The sequence below is a fragment of the Rhodofomes roseus genome (assembly GCF_022264815.1).
Source record: "Rhodofomes roseus strain CIRM-BRFM 1785 chromosome Unknown C8Q71scaffold_2, whole genome shotgun sequence".
NCBI lineage: Eukaryota > Fungi > Basidiomycota > Agaricomycetes > Polyporales > Fomitopsidaceae > Rhodofomes > Rhodofomes roseus.
In genome coordinates this window covers 1,372,846-1,387,741 of record NW_025952958.1, presented here as the reverse complement: position 1 = coordinate 1,387,741, position 14,896 = coordinate 1,372,846, and the positions used below count along the sequence as shown (strand labels likewise).

Here is a 14,896-nt window from a genome sequence, read left to right as displayed (position 1 = left end):
CGCTGGCTAGATCTCGATCTCATACATTCCCTTCACCTCAAAATCGGTCCCATGTAAGTAAGTATCGCCAATAATCCTCACAGACAGGGATCCTCTAATATGCATTAAAGCATGAGCCGTCTTGCGTCTTTCAAAGGACCCTCTACACCGACATCCTCCCCTGTCAGGGCAAAAGAACCCACAACACCGTCCTCGCCTTCCAGGCTTGCAGAATCAACATATCATCGGAAAGTTCGCACGCTACTACAGGAAATGCGAACTGTGACCGATACATGGGAAGACATCGTGATTTTCGATGGATTGAAGGCTGTAAAATCCCTTGTAGATGCAAGGACGGATCTAGAGTAAGCTCAAAGACGCTGTGATAACCGACAATCGCACTCACTCCAAGTGCTCTTTTAGCAATGTTCTCGCCAGCGAACGATCGACACAGCCCAACAGACATCTTGTGGGAGAGACACTATCTGCCATGGAAGACGACATTGTGAACCTCAGCGTCGCAATAGAGAAGCTCGTAAGCAAAGGGGTTCCCGACTATTAATACATTCGCTAAGCGAAGTCACACAGAAGAAGCAGTTCCAGAGGATGAACATCATCATCGACAACCTAGAAGGTGTACTCGTCGAAGCACACAAAACAAAAGGTTGGCGATTTGTCCAGGAGCCCTTATGGGTGTCTTGGTCATTAGAGAAGTTTGGTACGTCAATGATTGTTCTGTGTCTGCAATATCTCACATTGCGTCTCAACAGTGACGGCCATCCCCGACATTCTTGCGCCTTACCATCGTTCTCTGTTGATGCACGAGGAACTCGCCCGCGTCCTGCGAAGTCATGACGCCACCTTCGAAGCGTCACGACAGGCATTAGCAGAATGGGCCGCTCAACCGTACCTCGAAGATCATAGCTGGGAGACAGAATGGGAAGACCTGTGTGCAGCAGAGATCGACCGTTGGAACGGTCCAAAATAAATCGAAGACACTACACTACAACAGCGATACACACGGGCAGAGCACAAAACACTACAGATCGTCGTCGTCAATTTGAATCTCGTCCGCGTTGCCGGTGGCCGGTGGTGCCTCCGACTCCTGGCGGACGGGATTGCTTTTCGCGGATACAAATGCGGGACCCTTGCCAGCTTGTCGCTCGGCTTGTGCCATTGGGTCTGCCGGGACGGCCGATTCATCAACGGCATCACTCTGCCCTTCCTTCGTCGCCATCTGTGCAGCCAAGTAGGACGCTTCCGTGTTGAACTGGGCTTGGACACTCCGCTTAATCCGGAGCATTTCGCGGAACGTATCTTCGGACCCTGTCTCGATTTCGAAACTATTCCACTCCGCCCAGAACTTGGGATTGACTCTTGGGTCGCAGAATTGCGAGGCGTGGGCGTAGATGGCACGCGCACGGTCGATCTCGCCAAGCTTCCGCTCCATGGCGGCGAAGCGCAGACACATCTCCGCTGTTTGCTTGTCCGGCAGTACTTCCAATGCTCGCTCGTATATTGGTCGCGTAGCGGGAAGACCGAAGTTGGCTGTGGCTTTGGCGATGTAGACAGTGAACAGCTAGCATATCCAGATCAGCTGGAATTCTTGGCGTGGATGCAGCAGACGTACCTCGAACTTGTCCTCGTCCTGTATGACTCGTGTGGCCCGATCGTAGATGGACATGGCTCGCTTCGCTAGCCCGTGGTCCTCTTCGTACGCAGCGTACATCAGGAATATCGGTTTGCACGACTTCGGCGGGCACTTCTCCAGCGCCTGTTCGAAGAGATCTCTCGCACGCTCTATCTTCGTCTCGCCCTACGTTCGGTCGTTTAGTTACTATTACTGCGGGTTGGATGTATATGACCTACGTATCGCTTGATGAACTTGGCGAGGTAAATGTTCCAAATCTCGAACGAGACTGGGAACGTGAACAGCTCGGTACCCCTTTCGTATACCTGACACAAGCATTAGTGGCTTGACGCAGGCTTCTTTCAGGCCCGACGTACCTTGAAGCTCTCCTCGTAGTACTTGTTCTCCTCAAGGAATGCGGCGTAGTTGATAATGATTTGCGCGTTTGCTATACGCAGTTCGAGGATCTTGTCGTACACTGCCTTCGTCGACTCTACTGTTCCGAGCGACTCCTCGAGGTCGACATAGAAGGACCAAAGTTTGAGAGACTTGAACAACCGCACTTGGACGGATAGCGACTGCGCTGCGTGAGTATCAAACACACATAGATAGCGAAGAGCGTCTTACATGGTCGTGGTAGTTGATCTTCGTGTTCTTTGGTATCGCTGCTGCGCGTTGCATGACCCGGATGGCTTCATCGTAGTTCCTAACAACGGAGTCAACATCCGAACTCTTGATCACCACTCACTACTCACTCATGACGAATTTCCATCTCGGCCCATTCGCACCATACCTCGGCGAGCTCGTCGACGGCCTTGAAATTCACCTTCGTAGCCTTCTCGAGGACCTTGCGAGCACTGTCGAGGTCTTTCTCGGCCTCCCCGGTTGTACCGCCTTCCTCGTAGAACTTCGCAAAGTTGATGAATAGCCGATGGAAGTTGGCAGTGGCTCTCTTGGGGTTGACGGTCGAGAGAGCTTGGCCGTACGTCTCAGCCACCTGAGATCACATGTATTCAGCTTTTGCGAAGCACGTATACCTCCTCGCGAAACCTACCTTCTCGTCGTTTGTTCCCCAGAGGGCCACCCTCTTCTCCCACTCTTGAGTGTCGTTGGAATTCCTCCTAAGGAGCACATCATTGACCAAGAATGGTCTCCGATCCATGAGCTCCTCGAACTCCTTCATCTTCGTGTCTAGCTCCGCCTCCGTCTCTTTGACATCCTCTTCGTCCTCATCCTCGTCTGGGTCGGCCAAGCTCTCCATGAGAGCACTAATGAGACTCTCCGAGAACTCCGCGTACGCATCGAATATTTGCGTGAAGTCGCGGATAGTCAGAACGGACGCGATGCCGTTCTCAAAAGTCAACTTCGCGCGATCGAATTCGCCACGCTTGATCCAGTACGTCGCTAGACCCGTCCACAGCCGCCCCGCTTGGTCTTTGTAGAACTCCAGTCCGTCCTTATGCACGATGCGCTCAATGTTGAGCTTTCTTGGTCTTATAGGATCCTCATCCTCGTCGTATGGTGGTAGAGGCGTCTTTCCGTCAGAGCCGACTGCCACAGCAGGACCCGCGAACCGAATCAGTTGGCCGTCTACGGATGCAGGCTCCGTAGGGACGGTCGATGACTGTTGCTCCTCTTCTGCCTTGGCATGCGCTTCATGCGACTCGACGGTGGCATCAACATCCATACCGACCTCTTCAGCATGCTGCTCCACGACATCCAGGAAGTCCCCCAGTAGCTGATATGGGCTCTTGCCTTCTGGACTGGTGTACTCGCCTCTTGCTGCCTTTCGTGCCAAAGACAACAGCAGCTTCGCAGCATCGAGAGGCCGGGGATCCGGATTGTTCTCTGAGAGCAAGAGCGCAGTGTATCGCTCCGTGATGCTGGGGTCGACAGCGAGGTACCGTCGGTATACAGCAACGGTTGTGGTACCGCCTTTGCTCTCTGCCCAGAGGAGGTAGCGTGCCCATACCCGGGCATGCAGGGAAGGCGGTAGTGTTCGAAGAGCACGGTCGTACGTACGTCGAGCGTGCGTGTGCGAGAGGAGAGGAGGGCAGAATGGATGGTTGAAGATCGAAAGGTATAGCAGCCAGATTCGAGGCATCTATTTCGCTGTCAGGTAGACGAACTTTGTGGATTCATTGGGTTGACATACTTTGGGTAGCCACATAAGAGCACGTTCAAACGTTGCAACCAAAGCCTTCCACTCCTCCCACCCCACAACCCCGTCAAGGCCACCCTCCCACTTCTCCATGTCCTCCTTCTCATCCTCTAACGCCTCCCTCATCTCAGGAAGCTTCTTCCGACCACCAGCCCTCTTTTTGACCACGAGTTTGCCCAGGACGTATGTCATTCGGGTTTGTAAGTATGACTTCCATAGCTTGAAGGAAGTCGGGAAGTTGACGAGAGCAGCCTCATACAGGTACGTCAAACGCTGCAGCGACTTGCGAGAGGTCGGCGAGGCGAGAGGACCGAGCAATGCAGCGACCTCCGGGCTAAGGTCTAAGGGCCCCTCTGTCTTGAGAGACGCAGCTGAGGCTTCCTTTGTGTTTTGTATCGCGGTCCACCAATGCCGGAAGGAGAATGGATTCCGCAGGAGGTCCTCCTCCCGGACAATGTCCTTCGTCGAGATTAGATCAGCATTGCTCGTAGGAATTGGGACAGGGACTGTGAGAGGGAATGTAGACGTGAGCGACTCCAGTGAAGGAGTGTTCGTGACGAGCGCAGGCATGGTAGGCAGAGTGCAGGATGGAGGGCTCGTATGTGGCGGACGGTGCACGGCGGAGTGAGGACCGCAAGCAGGTCACCCTTGTCGCGTTCGAGCGCGCAGACGCGCAGACGGTGAAGTCAAGTTTTCCCACGGCGTGCGCGTCCAAAGCGCGTCCAACCGTGTACTGTTACATACCGCAGCCATTGCATTTCGACGAGCTTAACCACATTCCAGCTGCGCGGATCAGTCGTTCGAGATGGTACGCAGTGACTGATGGATCCTAGGCATCTGGCTCACGCTGCCGTAGCACGGTGTCAAACGAGTCCGCTACTCACGGGAGGCTCTCGAGGCCAAGAAGCAGAAGGAACAAGCCAAGCTGAAGGAATACCTCAGTCTGAATGACGACGTACTAGCGAAGGCATGCGCGTTGGCAGCTTGACAAGAATGTCCTACTGATGTCTCCGTGGTTCGATGTACACGCAGAGGAACGCCGGAGACTGGAGCAAGGACGCCTTCGACCTAACGACCCGTGTGCTTCATGCGAATGCTGAATTCTACACCGTGTGGAATTATAGAAGAGACATCCTGATTAACAGTATATTTCCGAATAGGTCAGTTCCTGATCTCTCGTTGCGGTCAGAAACATACCTATTGCCTTGCTCTGTAGTTCGCCTTCGGAGGTGCACGATCGCATCGGAGATGAGCTCTCCGTCACCACCTCGTTATTGAAGCAGCATCCGAAAGTATATGGGATCTGGAATCACCGTCGCTGGTGCCTGGCCAACATTCCTGACGGACCGTCAGACACCGACCTCGACGGTTGGCGTAAGACAATCTGGAACAAGGAGCTGTACGTAGTAGAGAAGATGCTTGACGCAGACGCGCGAAACTGTGAGTCACTACTAGTTGCCGTTGTGTTGGAAGGTACCCAGCTAATAGCCTCGGAGTTCATGCATGGAACTACCGGCGTTACGTTCTGGCGAACATGCCTATGAAGCGTCCGGCTCAGGCTGAGTTGGTCTACACCACGCGGAAGATTGAGGCCAACTTCTCGAACTTCAGCGCGTGGCACCAACGTTCCAAAGTCCTAACGTCTCTTTGGGAAGGTGGCCAACTGGACCCGCATAAATCGAAGGAGGAAGGTGTGTTGCTATCTGTAGCAGCCGTAGGTTCACTGACAATGGTCTCACGATATTGTGTGATAGAATTCGACCTCGTGAAGAATGCAATGTATACTGACCCTGGCGACCAGAGCGTCTGGATCTATCATCGGTGGCTGGTTGGAGCTGGTGCGCGTAACATGTCCGTGTCGAAGAGCACTTCTGATGCGAGCTCTAGGCAACGCTTATGACATTCTGCAGAGGGAGATTGCTTCTATCCAAGAGCTCCTGGATGAACAGCCGGACAGCAAATGTAAGAACACGAGGACATTCGAGAGCGCTCACTGACCAATGTCGACGCGCAGGGTGCATGGAATCGCTCGTGTTCTACAAGCGACTCCTGCTGCGGCACCACGCGCGACAACTCAGCGAGGCGGATCGGCTATCGTTGACTCAAGAATGTCTACGATTGCTGACTGGGTTACAAGATATCGATCCGAACCGCCGGCAGAGATACGAGGACCTGGGTAAGCCCATTGGAAGAGTTCTACTAGAAAGTCGTCCTTACGGCATATGCCAGCTGCAGACGTGAAGAAGATCAACTGATAGATTCCCTGATCGACCAGCAATTCATCGGTGTCCAAGCTGCGGTCTGTCTCTCGAGGCGTCACAGATATTGCAGGCGCACTCGCTCAGACTCGCTCACGGCGACTACTGCTTCCAATGGTGATACAACAATTGCTTTTTCCCCCTTGCTCCCATCGCCAAACTGTTACATGATGTACTAAGCGATAACTGCCCGTGTTTCCCAACGTCTTGTCGCGGAGGGGGGACAGGAACGACTAGTGCGACAGGATCGAACGGCAAGGCGTTCAGCACTTGCACTCGTTGGGCTTGCACTGGCAGCTGTCAGGGAGTGAGCATGCATATCACGTCGTGAGTGTGACTGGGACATACGCGTCGCCGCAGCTGCAGCTGCTCTGGCCGCAGTTGGCGGCGTTGACGGGGACGGCGACGTTCTGCAGATATCTCAGTGAGCCTTTCGTTCGAGTGGAGGGATAATGGTGTTACTTACGGTGAACATTGTAGAGGTGGTGGTGGTGGTGCTGTGAGGCGAAGGTGTGTTTGCGAGGTGCGTTAGGTAGTCTGAGACTGGAGAGACACGGTGAATGAAGGCCTCTTTTATATCTCTTCCATCGGCCGGACACGTGTGGCGCCGCACGAGCATCCAGATCAGTGATCATGCAGATGCAATGCAGATGACCCGTTGTAGCTAGCCGCCAGACGGTAGCCAAGCTACTGCTTCCAGAATCTCGTCCCAATTCATCCGCATCGAGGCGACCTGGTTGCTGTGGTTGCCCTTGGTCGTCCTGGAGGCTATCGGGGGTGCGTGTGCAGATGTTGCTCCACCCCTGTGTATTGACGCCGTTCTACCACCGCGCAGCTGTCCGACCCCCGGCTCCTAGCGACTAGCGACCGATATTCCTGACGCTGCTGTATGGTCAAGCCGGTCAGGTGGAAGCTCAGACGCCTCGTTATCCATAGGACGCAGACGGCATCCACGTTCGATGTCAGTAGCATGATTCATCACCCACATCGTACGCGATACCTGGTGCTCCATACCCATAAGCGTGAGGATGTGAAATAGTTGAAGGGCGGCCTGTGTGCCAAATGCCTGCCTCACTGCAATGCAATCGAGGTCCTACCAATTTTGCGCACTTCGTACAGATTATCTATTGGGGCAACAACTTGCCGACGAACAGTGAGACTCTTAATTGCCCTGATTGCTTTGCTGTTCGATGCGACTCACATTAAGATTTGCTACAGTAATTCAACACGAATCAACCGTTCTTCGGGGAGACGCGTCACGTCCACCACACTTCTGCACTCTAGGTCGCATGTCCTGAGGGAATTCTGCTATGCGCACTTCCCTGTTATTCTTGTCCAATGCTCGACAAGTCTAGATGTTGTACAAGTTCCATCGTCCTCCGGTGGGCGGATCGTGAGTTGTACCGATGTTATCCACGTCTTCAGTTCTCATCCTTTGGTGCAAAATTTGGAAGACGCGACCGTGTGTCTGCGGCACTTCCGTACCGACTCGGATGTCCAGCATACGTCCTCATGCCCGACCTCAGTAAGTCTGTACTCTGACAGCGTTTGACGGGGCTGAAGGGTCTGATTTAATCTTATCGTTATCCCGTCGGTGGCGTATCGTACCCGGGAATACAGTCGACGCAGCGTCTTGGCTTCCCAAAATCTCTAACTGCTCATCAGGGACCGCGTTCGGTACAGCGTTCAGAAAATGCCTCAGTTGACGATCGCCAGCGTAAATGCCTCGGAGACCCTGATCAGGATCCAGGATCGCATCCAGTCAGATGCTGCGCAAAGGCACAATTGACTCTGCTGCGTCACCCAGGTTGGGTTTGATTTCATTCACAAGAAATCCTTTACGCCGATTGGGTGGCTCGGAGGCTGCTCTACCCCGCCCATCCAGGTTACGACATGGGCCGATGCGTTTGTGCTCTATTGTGTCTCGAACTTCGCGGGTTCTCTTGTTCTTTGCTGACTGCCTTAAGAGTCGTTCCATGTGTCGGTAGCTTGTCCCTGGGAATGGCCGTGCAGGAATGTCCGGTCGGTTACCAGCCATGTTCATGATCATCGCTAAACTTTGTAGTGACATTCTCCAGACCACTGAACTGACCCTTCGCATTGTAGAACACGCGGCACCACTGCGGAACTGCCCCAAATCAATCTCTTAGTCCCGATGCATTAATGGGTCTCGAAGATGTCGAAGCGAAGACACTGGGGCCAATTGGTTCGCTACCGCTGCCGCGCTGTTCACACCACCGCGGATCTGGAATTTGGACTGATCTGCAGCTGAGTACGCTGCCCTTGCACTTCCGGATCATGCGCTGAGCTCCTTCGACGTTCAACTAGCTAAACTAGACTGGCGTAAGTGTGCAGAAAACCCAAGATGACCCCGCGAACCACCATACCCGGGACGGCCAGCTATTCTCACTCGTAATAGAACATCGCTTGGGTCGCGTGGTCAGCTCGGACGCCGGTACTGAGTGCTCTGCGTCCCCACGGGGATGGGGATGGCCCTCATCTCCCCACCCAAATCACTATCAGGCACTCACTATCAGTTGCGGTGCTCCAGGTTCAGCCGCCTCACGGTTACAGGGCCGCTCTCGAGTCTTCGAAGGAACTCGTATCCGAGCGTGGTCCTCAAGCTATCTTCCGCGGTGCCTGCTCCACGGATACACTGTCATAGGGGAAGCCCTTAGCCAAGCATGCATCTGCCCGCCGCTTTCCGTTCGTAGCGTCCCACACCGGGGCGACTACAGCGTAGGTCTTTACACGATCAAGAATACTAGCTGGACGTGCTGCGTATAGTGGCCAACATCTTATGCGTCTTGTACTCTATCAATGATGTTCGATCTCAAGCTCGCTGTGGCTGTTCAAACGTTCATGACGGATCCAGGATACCATGATTACGGATCCAGAAGTACCATGCACGGGTTCAATGCTGTATCTGTGCTCCCGTATTTGGTATTCGTTCTCCGTAGACGACTGGCATCCACTGCCTGGCGGCGCTCCGTCTCTGGGATAGGCTGCAAACGGGCATCTTATGCACATAGTATGATCATGATTCGACGGGCTTCGTACGACGTCGTCCAGTTTATTATCAAGCGGTGCGGACCCGTATCTGTATCTGCCGTGACCACGCTATGTCCTTATGGGGGTCTGCAGTCGTATTTGACATGCACGCCTCGTTCCAGGGTTATTCGCAGAAGCATAGTGCGTAGTACAGCGAGGCAAACATTGGTCTGAGCCCACCCAAAGCCCACCTGCTATTGATCGCGCGCTTCAAGATGGTACGACCGTGGCATCCTCGGCTCCTCTCCGTTCAGTTCGTGCGACTCTGCGAGGTGTCTCGTCGTGGCTTTCTTCGGAACTCAGCCACAATGCCTGGCTACTGAGGTTCAGAGTGAGCAGGATCCGAGGCGGCTCGAGATGCCGCGGTATATGTTCCACCATCACGCCCGTGTCGGCCACATCCCATGCGGGAGTCCTGCTGTGGCATGTATGCATCGCGCTGCTGATAGCTCGCGGACTCATGGTGATGGGGCGAGAGAGCGAGGCAGGACTCTGGCCTGTGGGGTCTTAACTTAGGCGTCATCGGCAATTGCCGCGCGTCCTCATGTTGGCAATGAGGCATCGAGCGCGTTGTGTAAGACTGTGAACGCCCAACGGGTCCGACATCTTTCCTCCTCTCTCGATCTCTCTCCGTTCTGCAGGCCCCTGCGGAACGCACATCATGGACGCCAACACAAGAGATAACGTCTTTTCACGAGGTCCTTCACCCCCGCCTCACCAGTCCTTTCAGGCGTCCCTGTCGCAGGTGAACGACCCGCACGTTTCCCCGGCCCCTTCTTACCGTGAACCTCCGCCCGCCTCGTCCACGGCTCACCTCGATAACCTGTTCCAAACGTTGAACGCGCCCTCTAACTCTCATGTCAGTCCGCAGCCAAGTCATAACGGTTCCAATATCTATGCTGGTCCGCAGGAGGCGAATTCGGGCCATGCCACCCCGGCTTCTGTGAATGCTGGCTCTATTTCTTCCTCTATGTCGGGCCCGAGCAACCAGGCCACTGAGAGGCAAAACGCTCTTCTGTCTCTGCTAGGAAGTACAGTGTCGGGACCGCCTAATGTCCAAGGAGCAGCCCCTGGCGCTCCCCCTCCGCCTCAGCAAGTGCCGACGCCTCCTGGCTCGGCCCCGAGGAGTGGTATGACTTCGAACGAGTCTCAGGGCAAGTTGTTGCTGGAGCAGCTCATGTCAGGGTGAGTACTAAAATTCACCCTTCTGTGTGGCGCCGTCGACTCGCGAGGGCGTGCCATCTGTGCGATCGGCAGCCTCCTAGCACGATTGGCACGCTGCTCCCTGGCGCTGTGTCGCAGCAATGCGGTGGAACTTCTTCGATCTGAGCCTCGTTTCTAACCTTCGTCGTTATTTTCTTCATAGAAACGCCCCGCAGTACAACTACCCTGAACCCCTTTACCCCAGCATTGCGCCTACTACGTCTGTTCCTTCGCCATCATACGTAGCAAACACATCTGAGGCGGGACCTCGTCACGACGTCGGTGACATCGCACCCCCCGAACCTTCGTCGAACATGTACGCTCCGCCGACGTCCGACATGCTGGGTCCCCCTCCTGCTCACGACCAACGCGCTCCGTCGCCCGCCCGTAAATCTCAATTCGAGGCCTTTGTTTCGCCATTCGAGGCGTTGGCGAACACATCTTCTGGCAGCAAGCGCAAGCCGCCGCCGCCGCCTCAATCATCCGGCATGCCGAGCAATTCTGAGGAATTTTCCTTCCCAAGTTTGACTATCGATCCCAAGCGAAAGTCTGTAGAGAATCTAATGGAGCAGCTCACGAGGGGGCCGGTACCCCAGCCTGCGCCTGTACAACAGATGTCTGTATACGGCCCATATACTCCCAGCGAGGAGTTCACGCCGCAGGCGGAGCCTGCGCAGACGCGTGCGTCTCGTCCACTTCCTCCCCAACCAGCACATGCGCCATCGCCTCCTCGCCTGTCGCCGCCGAAGCAGCAGGCCCAGGTGCGTCAGCAGCAACGTCGTTCTGCCGAGTCGCCTGTGGGTCCTGTGTATGGGCCCGCTCTTCCTGCGTCCGGTTCTGGGTACAGGAACAGCGGATCTGAAGGCAGGAGCCGTGGTGCTCCCAAGAACAAGAACACCAGTAGCCCGAGGCATGTCGATCACCGTTCGTCATCTAGCTGTCGCTTACATTGGTTATCACCGTTAGTTCGCAGGCACAGAGTATCGTCTTTGACGTAGCGCAGCCTCTGGAAGAAATTCAGGCTCCTCGTGACGCTGTGAAGACGACGGCCATCGCACTCGTCAAGGTCGATGCAACGTTCCTACCTGGCTCTACCATTGGAGCGACGCACTGGGTCGCATACGCCATGACCAAGGGTTAGTACAATCGCAATTCATCGTTAGCTGTACTGACCGCTGAGAAGGTCGTGTCCGCGTCATCTCCCGCTCAAGTGGAGACCGTACACTGTTACAGCTCCCCCCGCCGTTCCCGCCCCAGGCAGCCGTGAGCGACATGTCTGTTCACGGCAACCGTCTAGCAGGAGTGACGTCTGACGGTGGTTTCGTCGTGTGGGAGTTGCCTGAAGTAATCACTGATGACGTCCCGTATGCCGTGCCTGCCAGTCCACCTGTGGTTGCTGACTTATTATATCACTCCAGGGGTGCGATCATGCTCTGCGTTGAGCCCACAGACGTAGATTCTCTCCACGCGGTCAAGTGGCATCCGCAGGAGCCGGACTTGGTCGCCGTTGCGTCCGAGAAGACGGTCTACCTCATCAACATTGCAGACGCTGCCCACGCGTTCAACGGTGAGCCGATCACTCAGGGCGAACTGCACCGTGTGGCGCAGACGTTCTCGGTCACGTCTGTGAGTATATTTCTTCGACGGAAGCTCCCGGCCGTTGACACTGTGACGTCTAGCCTATCGTTGCGATTGACTTCGATATTCCGCGGTCGGCCCTTGCGACCATATCGGAGGATTCCACCCTGACGATGTGGAACATCAACGACCGGTTGCCTTTCTGGTCCCACAGGGTCCGTGGCGACGACACGCCGTCTTCATTGACCTTCGTTGAGAACGGTGTTGTCATCGGCCGCAAGAACGGCACCGTCTTCCAGCTCCTATCAATCATGGGCAGGCACGTCCTGTCGACCGTGAAGTTCGTGAACAGTGTCCAGGAGGATCCGGACATGTTCGGCCATGTCAGCTATGACTCGCGCATTCAGACCTTGTGGGTCGCCAACAACCGCCGGGACAGTCTGATTGCGCTGAAGGTCGCCTTCGACAACTCTGCGCCCTCTCCTGTCGGCGAGGACATCGGCAGGGGCGCGTACTTCGATCAAGTGTTGGAGTTTGGAGGACCGCGTCCGACCATCCACTTCGTCATTCTTACCGCAGATGCTGATCCTACCGGTGAAGAAGGACTGGCCGCTTGCAACGCGGCTAAGGTCCCTCCTGGGGAACTGGCTCTTGTCGCATTCTCTGTGCACGCGAGTGGTGTCGACCAGGTGCTCATCCGTAGCGAGTGGTTCAGTTCTGCCTTGGCGGCCGCCCCGGCTAGATTCCCAGCCTATCTGCCTCCGCAGCTGCCGGTAGGTGAAGCCAAGGCACAGCGCCCGGGTATCCCTCCGCTTTTGACCGGCGGTTCGCTGGCCCAGGCTGCTCCTCCGCCACAGTTCATGAACATCGCACCGAGGCGTCCGACGCCACCGTCGGAGGATGTCGAGGGCGAGCATAGTCGTGACGAGTCCGGGCGTCTCCAAGAGCCGAAGGGTAAGATCGCAAAGGGCAAGAACGTAGGGTGGAAGGACAAAGAGAAGGACAACGAGGGCAAGGAGAAAGAGGGTAAAGCACGTGGCAACGATCCCACCGTCATTGGCGACTCTCCGCTCGGCGTTGCGCTCACGAAAGAAATGCGGAAGGTGGAGGAGAACCTTCACACCCGTATCGGGCGACTGATCGGAAAGGAGCTTGACAAGCAACGTAAGCCTTTCTCCTTCGTACCACCACTTATCCGTACTGAATGGATTCCTCTACAGACCAACGCCTCGAGGATGCCCGAGCTCACGAACAGGCGGAGGACTTCGCGCGCCAGGAGAAGATCCTGAAGTTGATCTCTACCGAGCTGAGCAAGAACACGCAGCGCGTCGTCGAGATGGCCGTCAAGAACGAAGTCCAGAACTCGGTGCTGCCATCCCTCGAGAACATCACGAAGACTGAGGTCAAGGCTGCGCTCGGCAATCAGATTTCAAAGGGACTATCGGAATCATTCAAGCAGGTCAGTTCATTCATTACCTACCTTCCGGCGTCGCGCTCACCGCAGCACTTGACAGAACCTTCCCACTGAAATCGAGAGGATGCTCTTGCGCCCTGAGATCTCCTCGCAGATTGCACGTAACGTCTCCAACGCCGTCAGCCCTGTCATCGAGAGGCAGGTGAAGGAGACCGTTACAAAGAACTTGATTCAGGTATACCAGCAGCAGTCCAACATGATGCATCAAGAGTTGTCGCGTGAGATCCATAATGAAATCATGGGCCTCAAGCAGGACGTCAAGGGCTGGCAGGAAGCAGCGTTCCGGAGTCAGGAGGTAAGGGACGCTCCTTCGTTGTGATGCAATACGGAGGCTGACCAGTATGCTAGGGCATGATTCGTGAACTCGATCAGACCGTCCGATCCCTGGCCGAGCAGATGAGACTGCTCACTCACAACTCAGTGGCTCCCAGTCGGACGTCACCGAGTGGGACCGCGAACCAAAGCCAGGGTCTGTCGCAACTTCTCCGACAGCAGTCAATGCCTGCTACTGTACCTCAGCCACCGTACGCTGGTCAACACGGGCCCTTCCAGCAGTCGCAGATGCAGCCCGCGCCCATGCACCAGCCGTGGTTCAGCCATCCCATCGCGGCGCCGCAGGCGTCCCACCCGACCGCCCCGCCACCGCTGCCTCAGCAGCCGCTGCGAACGAGTCCACCGACACAGACTGAGGAGTGGGACGACACGTACCTTGCTGTGCTGGGCACGCAGGACATTCGTCAGCTCCGTGAGCTCCTCGCACGGTCGAACCCTGATGTCATCATGCCGCTCAAGGGACCTGGACCGTTGTCGCAGGCCGTCGTGCTCACTCTTGTGCACAGGGTACGTGCTCGCTTTCATGATACAGCGCCAGTCATTGACACGTTCGTCATTCTGCAGCTATCGGGGATCGTCGGCGAGACGTCGCCCCTCGACGAGTCCTTCAAGATCTCCATGTGGTGGCTGCAGCGCGCGTCGTCGACGCTGAACTCCTCGGTTCGTCGATGTGGCTCGTCACTGTTGAATTAATTCTAACTAACCTCCGTGTCTTAGGATCCTCTCATCTCCCCTTACGTCGCGCGCGTACTGCCGAGTGTCCAGCAGATGCTGAACACGACGAAGTCGCGCCTCAGTATCATCCCCGGTCCGCCAATCGAAGCGACCCGCACTATCTCCGAAATCCAGGACATCCTCAGCCGCAAGCCGCTGTAAACATGCTCATGTTGACCATCCGCCGCCAATGCTCTCTCTTCGCTCTCCCTAAACCTCAATGCTGCGCATGAAAGTAAGTTAGGAATATGCGTGCTCGCTATGACAGTCCGCTCTACCGTCGACTCCGCTACGCCCACGCGCTCTAGTTTTGCTTCACGACATGCAAACGAGTTTTGCTATGACCTCTTTACGCCCGTCATGAATCTTGCAATTCCGTCTTGGGTTCTGTGCTCTCCAGCTGTAAACCGTCGAAAATCCTGTAGCGTTGACATTTGACATGATCATCACGATCTTGACGAGAAAATACACATTTCTTGCATCATCTATCGCGTATAGACGTCGTGTGCCGTGCA

General features: G+C 55.5%; 4 protein-coding genes across 4 annotated transcripts; 3 read left to right on the top strand and 1 right to left on the bottom strand.

Moving 5' to 3' along the window:
- The first annotated feature begins 18 nt into the window (after positions 1–18).
- C8Q71DRAFT_224381 (uncharacterized protein) lies at positions 19–993 on the top strand. Its single transcript, XM_047917121.1, has 5 exons — positions 19–57; positions 111–344; positions 403–514; positions 568–697; positions 750–993. Exons 2-5 carry the CDS (start codon positions 112–114, stop codon positions 965–967), a joined length of 693 nt encoding a protein of 230 aa, XP_047783899.1. The 5' UTR covers positions 19–57; position 111; the 3' UTR covers positions 968–993.
- On the bottom strand, positions 927–4,412 carry C8Q71DRAFT_224386 (protein prenylyltransferase). The gene is made up of 8 exons (XM_047917122.1): positions 3,765–4,412; positions 2,664–3,713; positions 2,365–2,606; positions 2,237–2,315; positions 1,987–2,187; positions 1,849–1,935; positions 1,610–1,795; positions 927–1,558 (listed from the first exon to the last, which is right to left on the bottom strand). The coding sequence occupies exons 1-8, from the start codon at positions 4,338–4,340 to the stop codon at positions 1,019–1,021; spliced, it is 2,961 nt and encodes a 986-aa protein (XP_047783898.1). The 5' UTR covers positions 4,341–4,412; the 3' UTR covers positions 927–1,018.
- Positions 4,413–4,479: 67 nt separating this feature from the next.
- C8Q71DRAFT_734860 (rab-protein geranylgeranyltransferase) lies at positions 4,480–6,173 on the top strand. Its single transcript, XM_047922430.1, has 9 exons — positions 4,480–4,578; positions 4,627–4,737; positions 4,803–4,930; positions 4,987–5,210; positions 5,267–5,461; positions 5,525–5,608; positions 5,658–5,732; positions 5,785–5,946; positions 6,000–6,173. Exons 1-9 carry the CDS (start codon positions 4,576–4,578, stop codon positions 6,023–6,025), a joined length of 1,008 nt encoding a protein of 335 aa, XP_047783897.1. The 5' UTR covers positions 4,480–4,575; the 3' UTR covers positions 6,026–6,173.
- A 3,470-nt stretch (positions 6,174–9,643) lies between these two features.
- On the top strand, positions 9,644–14,880 carry C8Q71DRAFT_224221 (uncharacterized protein). The gene is made up of 11 exons (XM_047917120.1): positions 9,644–10,264; positions 10,446–11,192; positions 11,249–11,418; positions 11,466–11,908; positions 11,962–13,024; positions 13,081–13,319; positions 13,375–13,629; positions 13,683–14,174; positions 14,232–14,327; positions 14,385–14,616; positions 14,690–14,880. The coding sequence occupies exons 1-10, from the start codon at positions 9,741–9,743 to the stop codon at positions 14,541–14,543; spliced, it is 4,188 nt and encodes a 1,395-aa protein (XP_047783896.1). The 5' UTR covers positions 9,644–9,740; the 3' UTR covers positions 14,544–14,616; positions 14,690–14,880.
- Positions 14,881–14,896: the final 16 nt, after the last annotated feature.

Bases quoted from the DNA above. Each gene is read 5' to 3' on its own strand.
- C8Q71DRAFT_224381 (XM_047917121.1), top strand. From the start codon at position 112: ATGAGCCGTCTTGCGTCTTTCAAAGGACCCTCTACACCGACATCCTCC. The intron at 345-402 runs GTAAGCTCAAAG...GTGCTCTTTTAG, and splicing joins GATGCAAGGACGGATCTAGA to CAATGTTCTCGCCAGCGAAC. The intron at 698-749 runs GTACGTCAATGA...GCGTCTCAACAG, and splicing joins TTGGTCATTAGAGAAGTTTG to TGACGGCCATCCCCGACATT.
- C8Q71DRAFT_224386 (XM_047917122.1), bottom strand. From the start codon at position 4,340: ATGCCTGCGCTCGTCACGAACACTCCTTCACTGGAGTCGCTCACGTCT. The intron at 1,936-1,986 runs GTACGTCGGGCC...TGCTTGTGTCAG, and splicing joins ACTACGAGGAGAGCTTCAAG to GTATACGAAAGGGGTACCGA. The intron at 1,559-1,609 runs GTACGTCTGCTG...TGGATATGCTAG, and splicing joins AGGACGAGGACAAGTTCGAG to CTGTTCACTGTCTACATCGC.
- C8Q71DRAFT_734860 (XM_047922430.1), top strand. The intron at 5,609-5,657 runs GTGCGCGTAACA...TGCGAGCTCTAG, and splicing joins TCGGTGGCTGGTTGGAGCTG to GCAACGCTTATGACATTCTG. The intron at 5,947-5,999 runs GTAAGCCCATTG...GGCATATGCCAG, and splicing joins GCAGAGATACGAGGACCTGG to CTGCAGACGTGAAGAAGATC.
- C8Q71DRAFT_224221 (XM_047917120.1), top strand. From the start codon at position 9,741: ATGGACGCCAACACAAGAGATAACGTCTTTTCACGAGGTCCTTCACCC. The intron at 11,419-11,465 runs GTTAGTACAATC...ACCGCTGAGAAG, and splicing joins CGCATACGCCATGACCAAGG to GTCGTGTCCGCGTCATCTCC. The intron at 14,328-14,384 runs GTTCGTCGATGT...TCCGTGTCTTAG, and splicing joins CGTCGACGCTGAACTCCTCG to GATCCTCTCATCTCCCCTTA.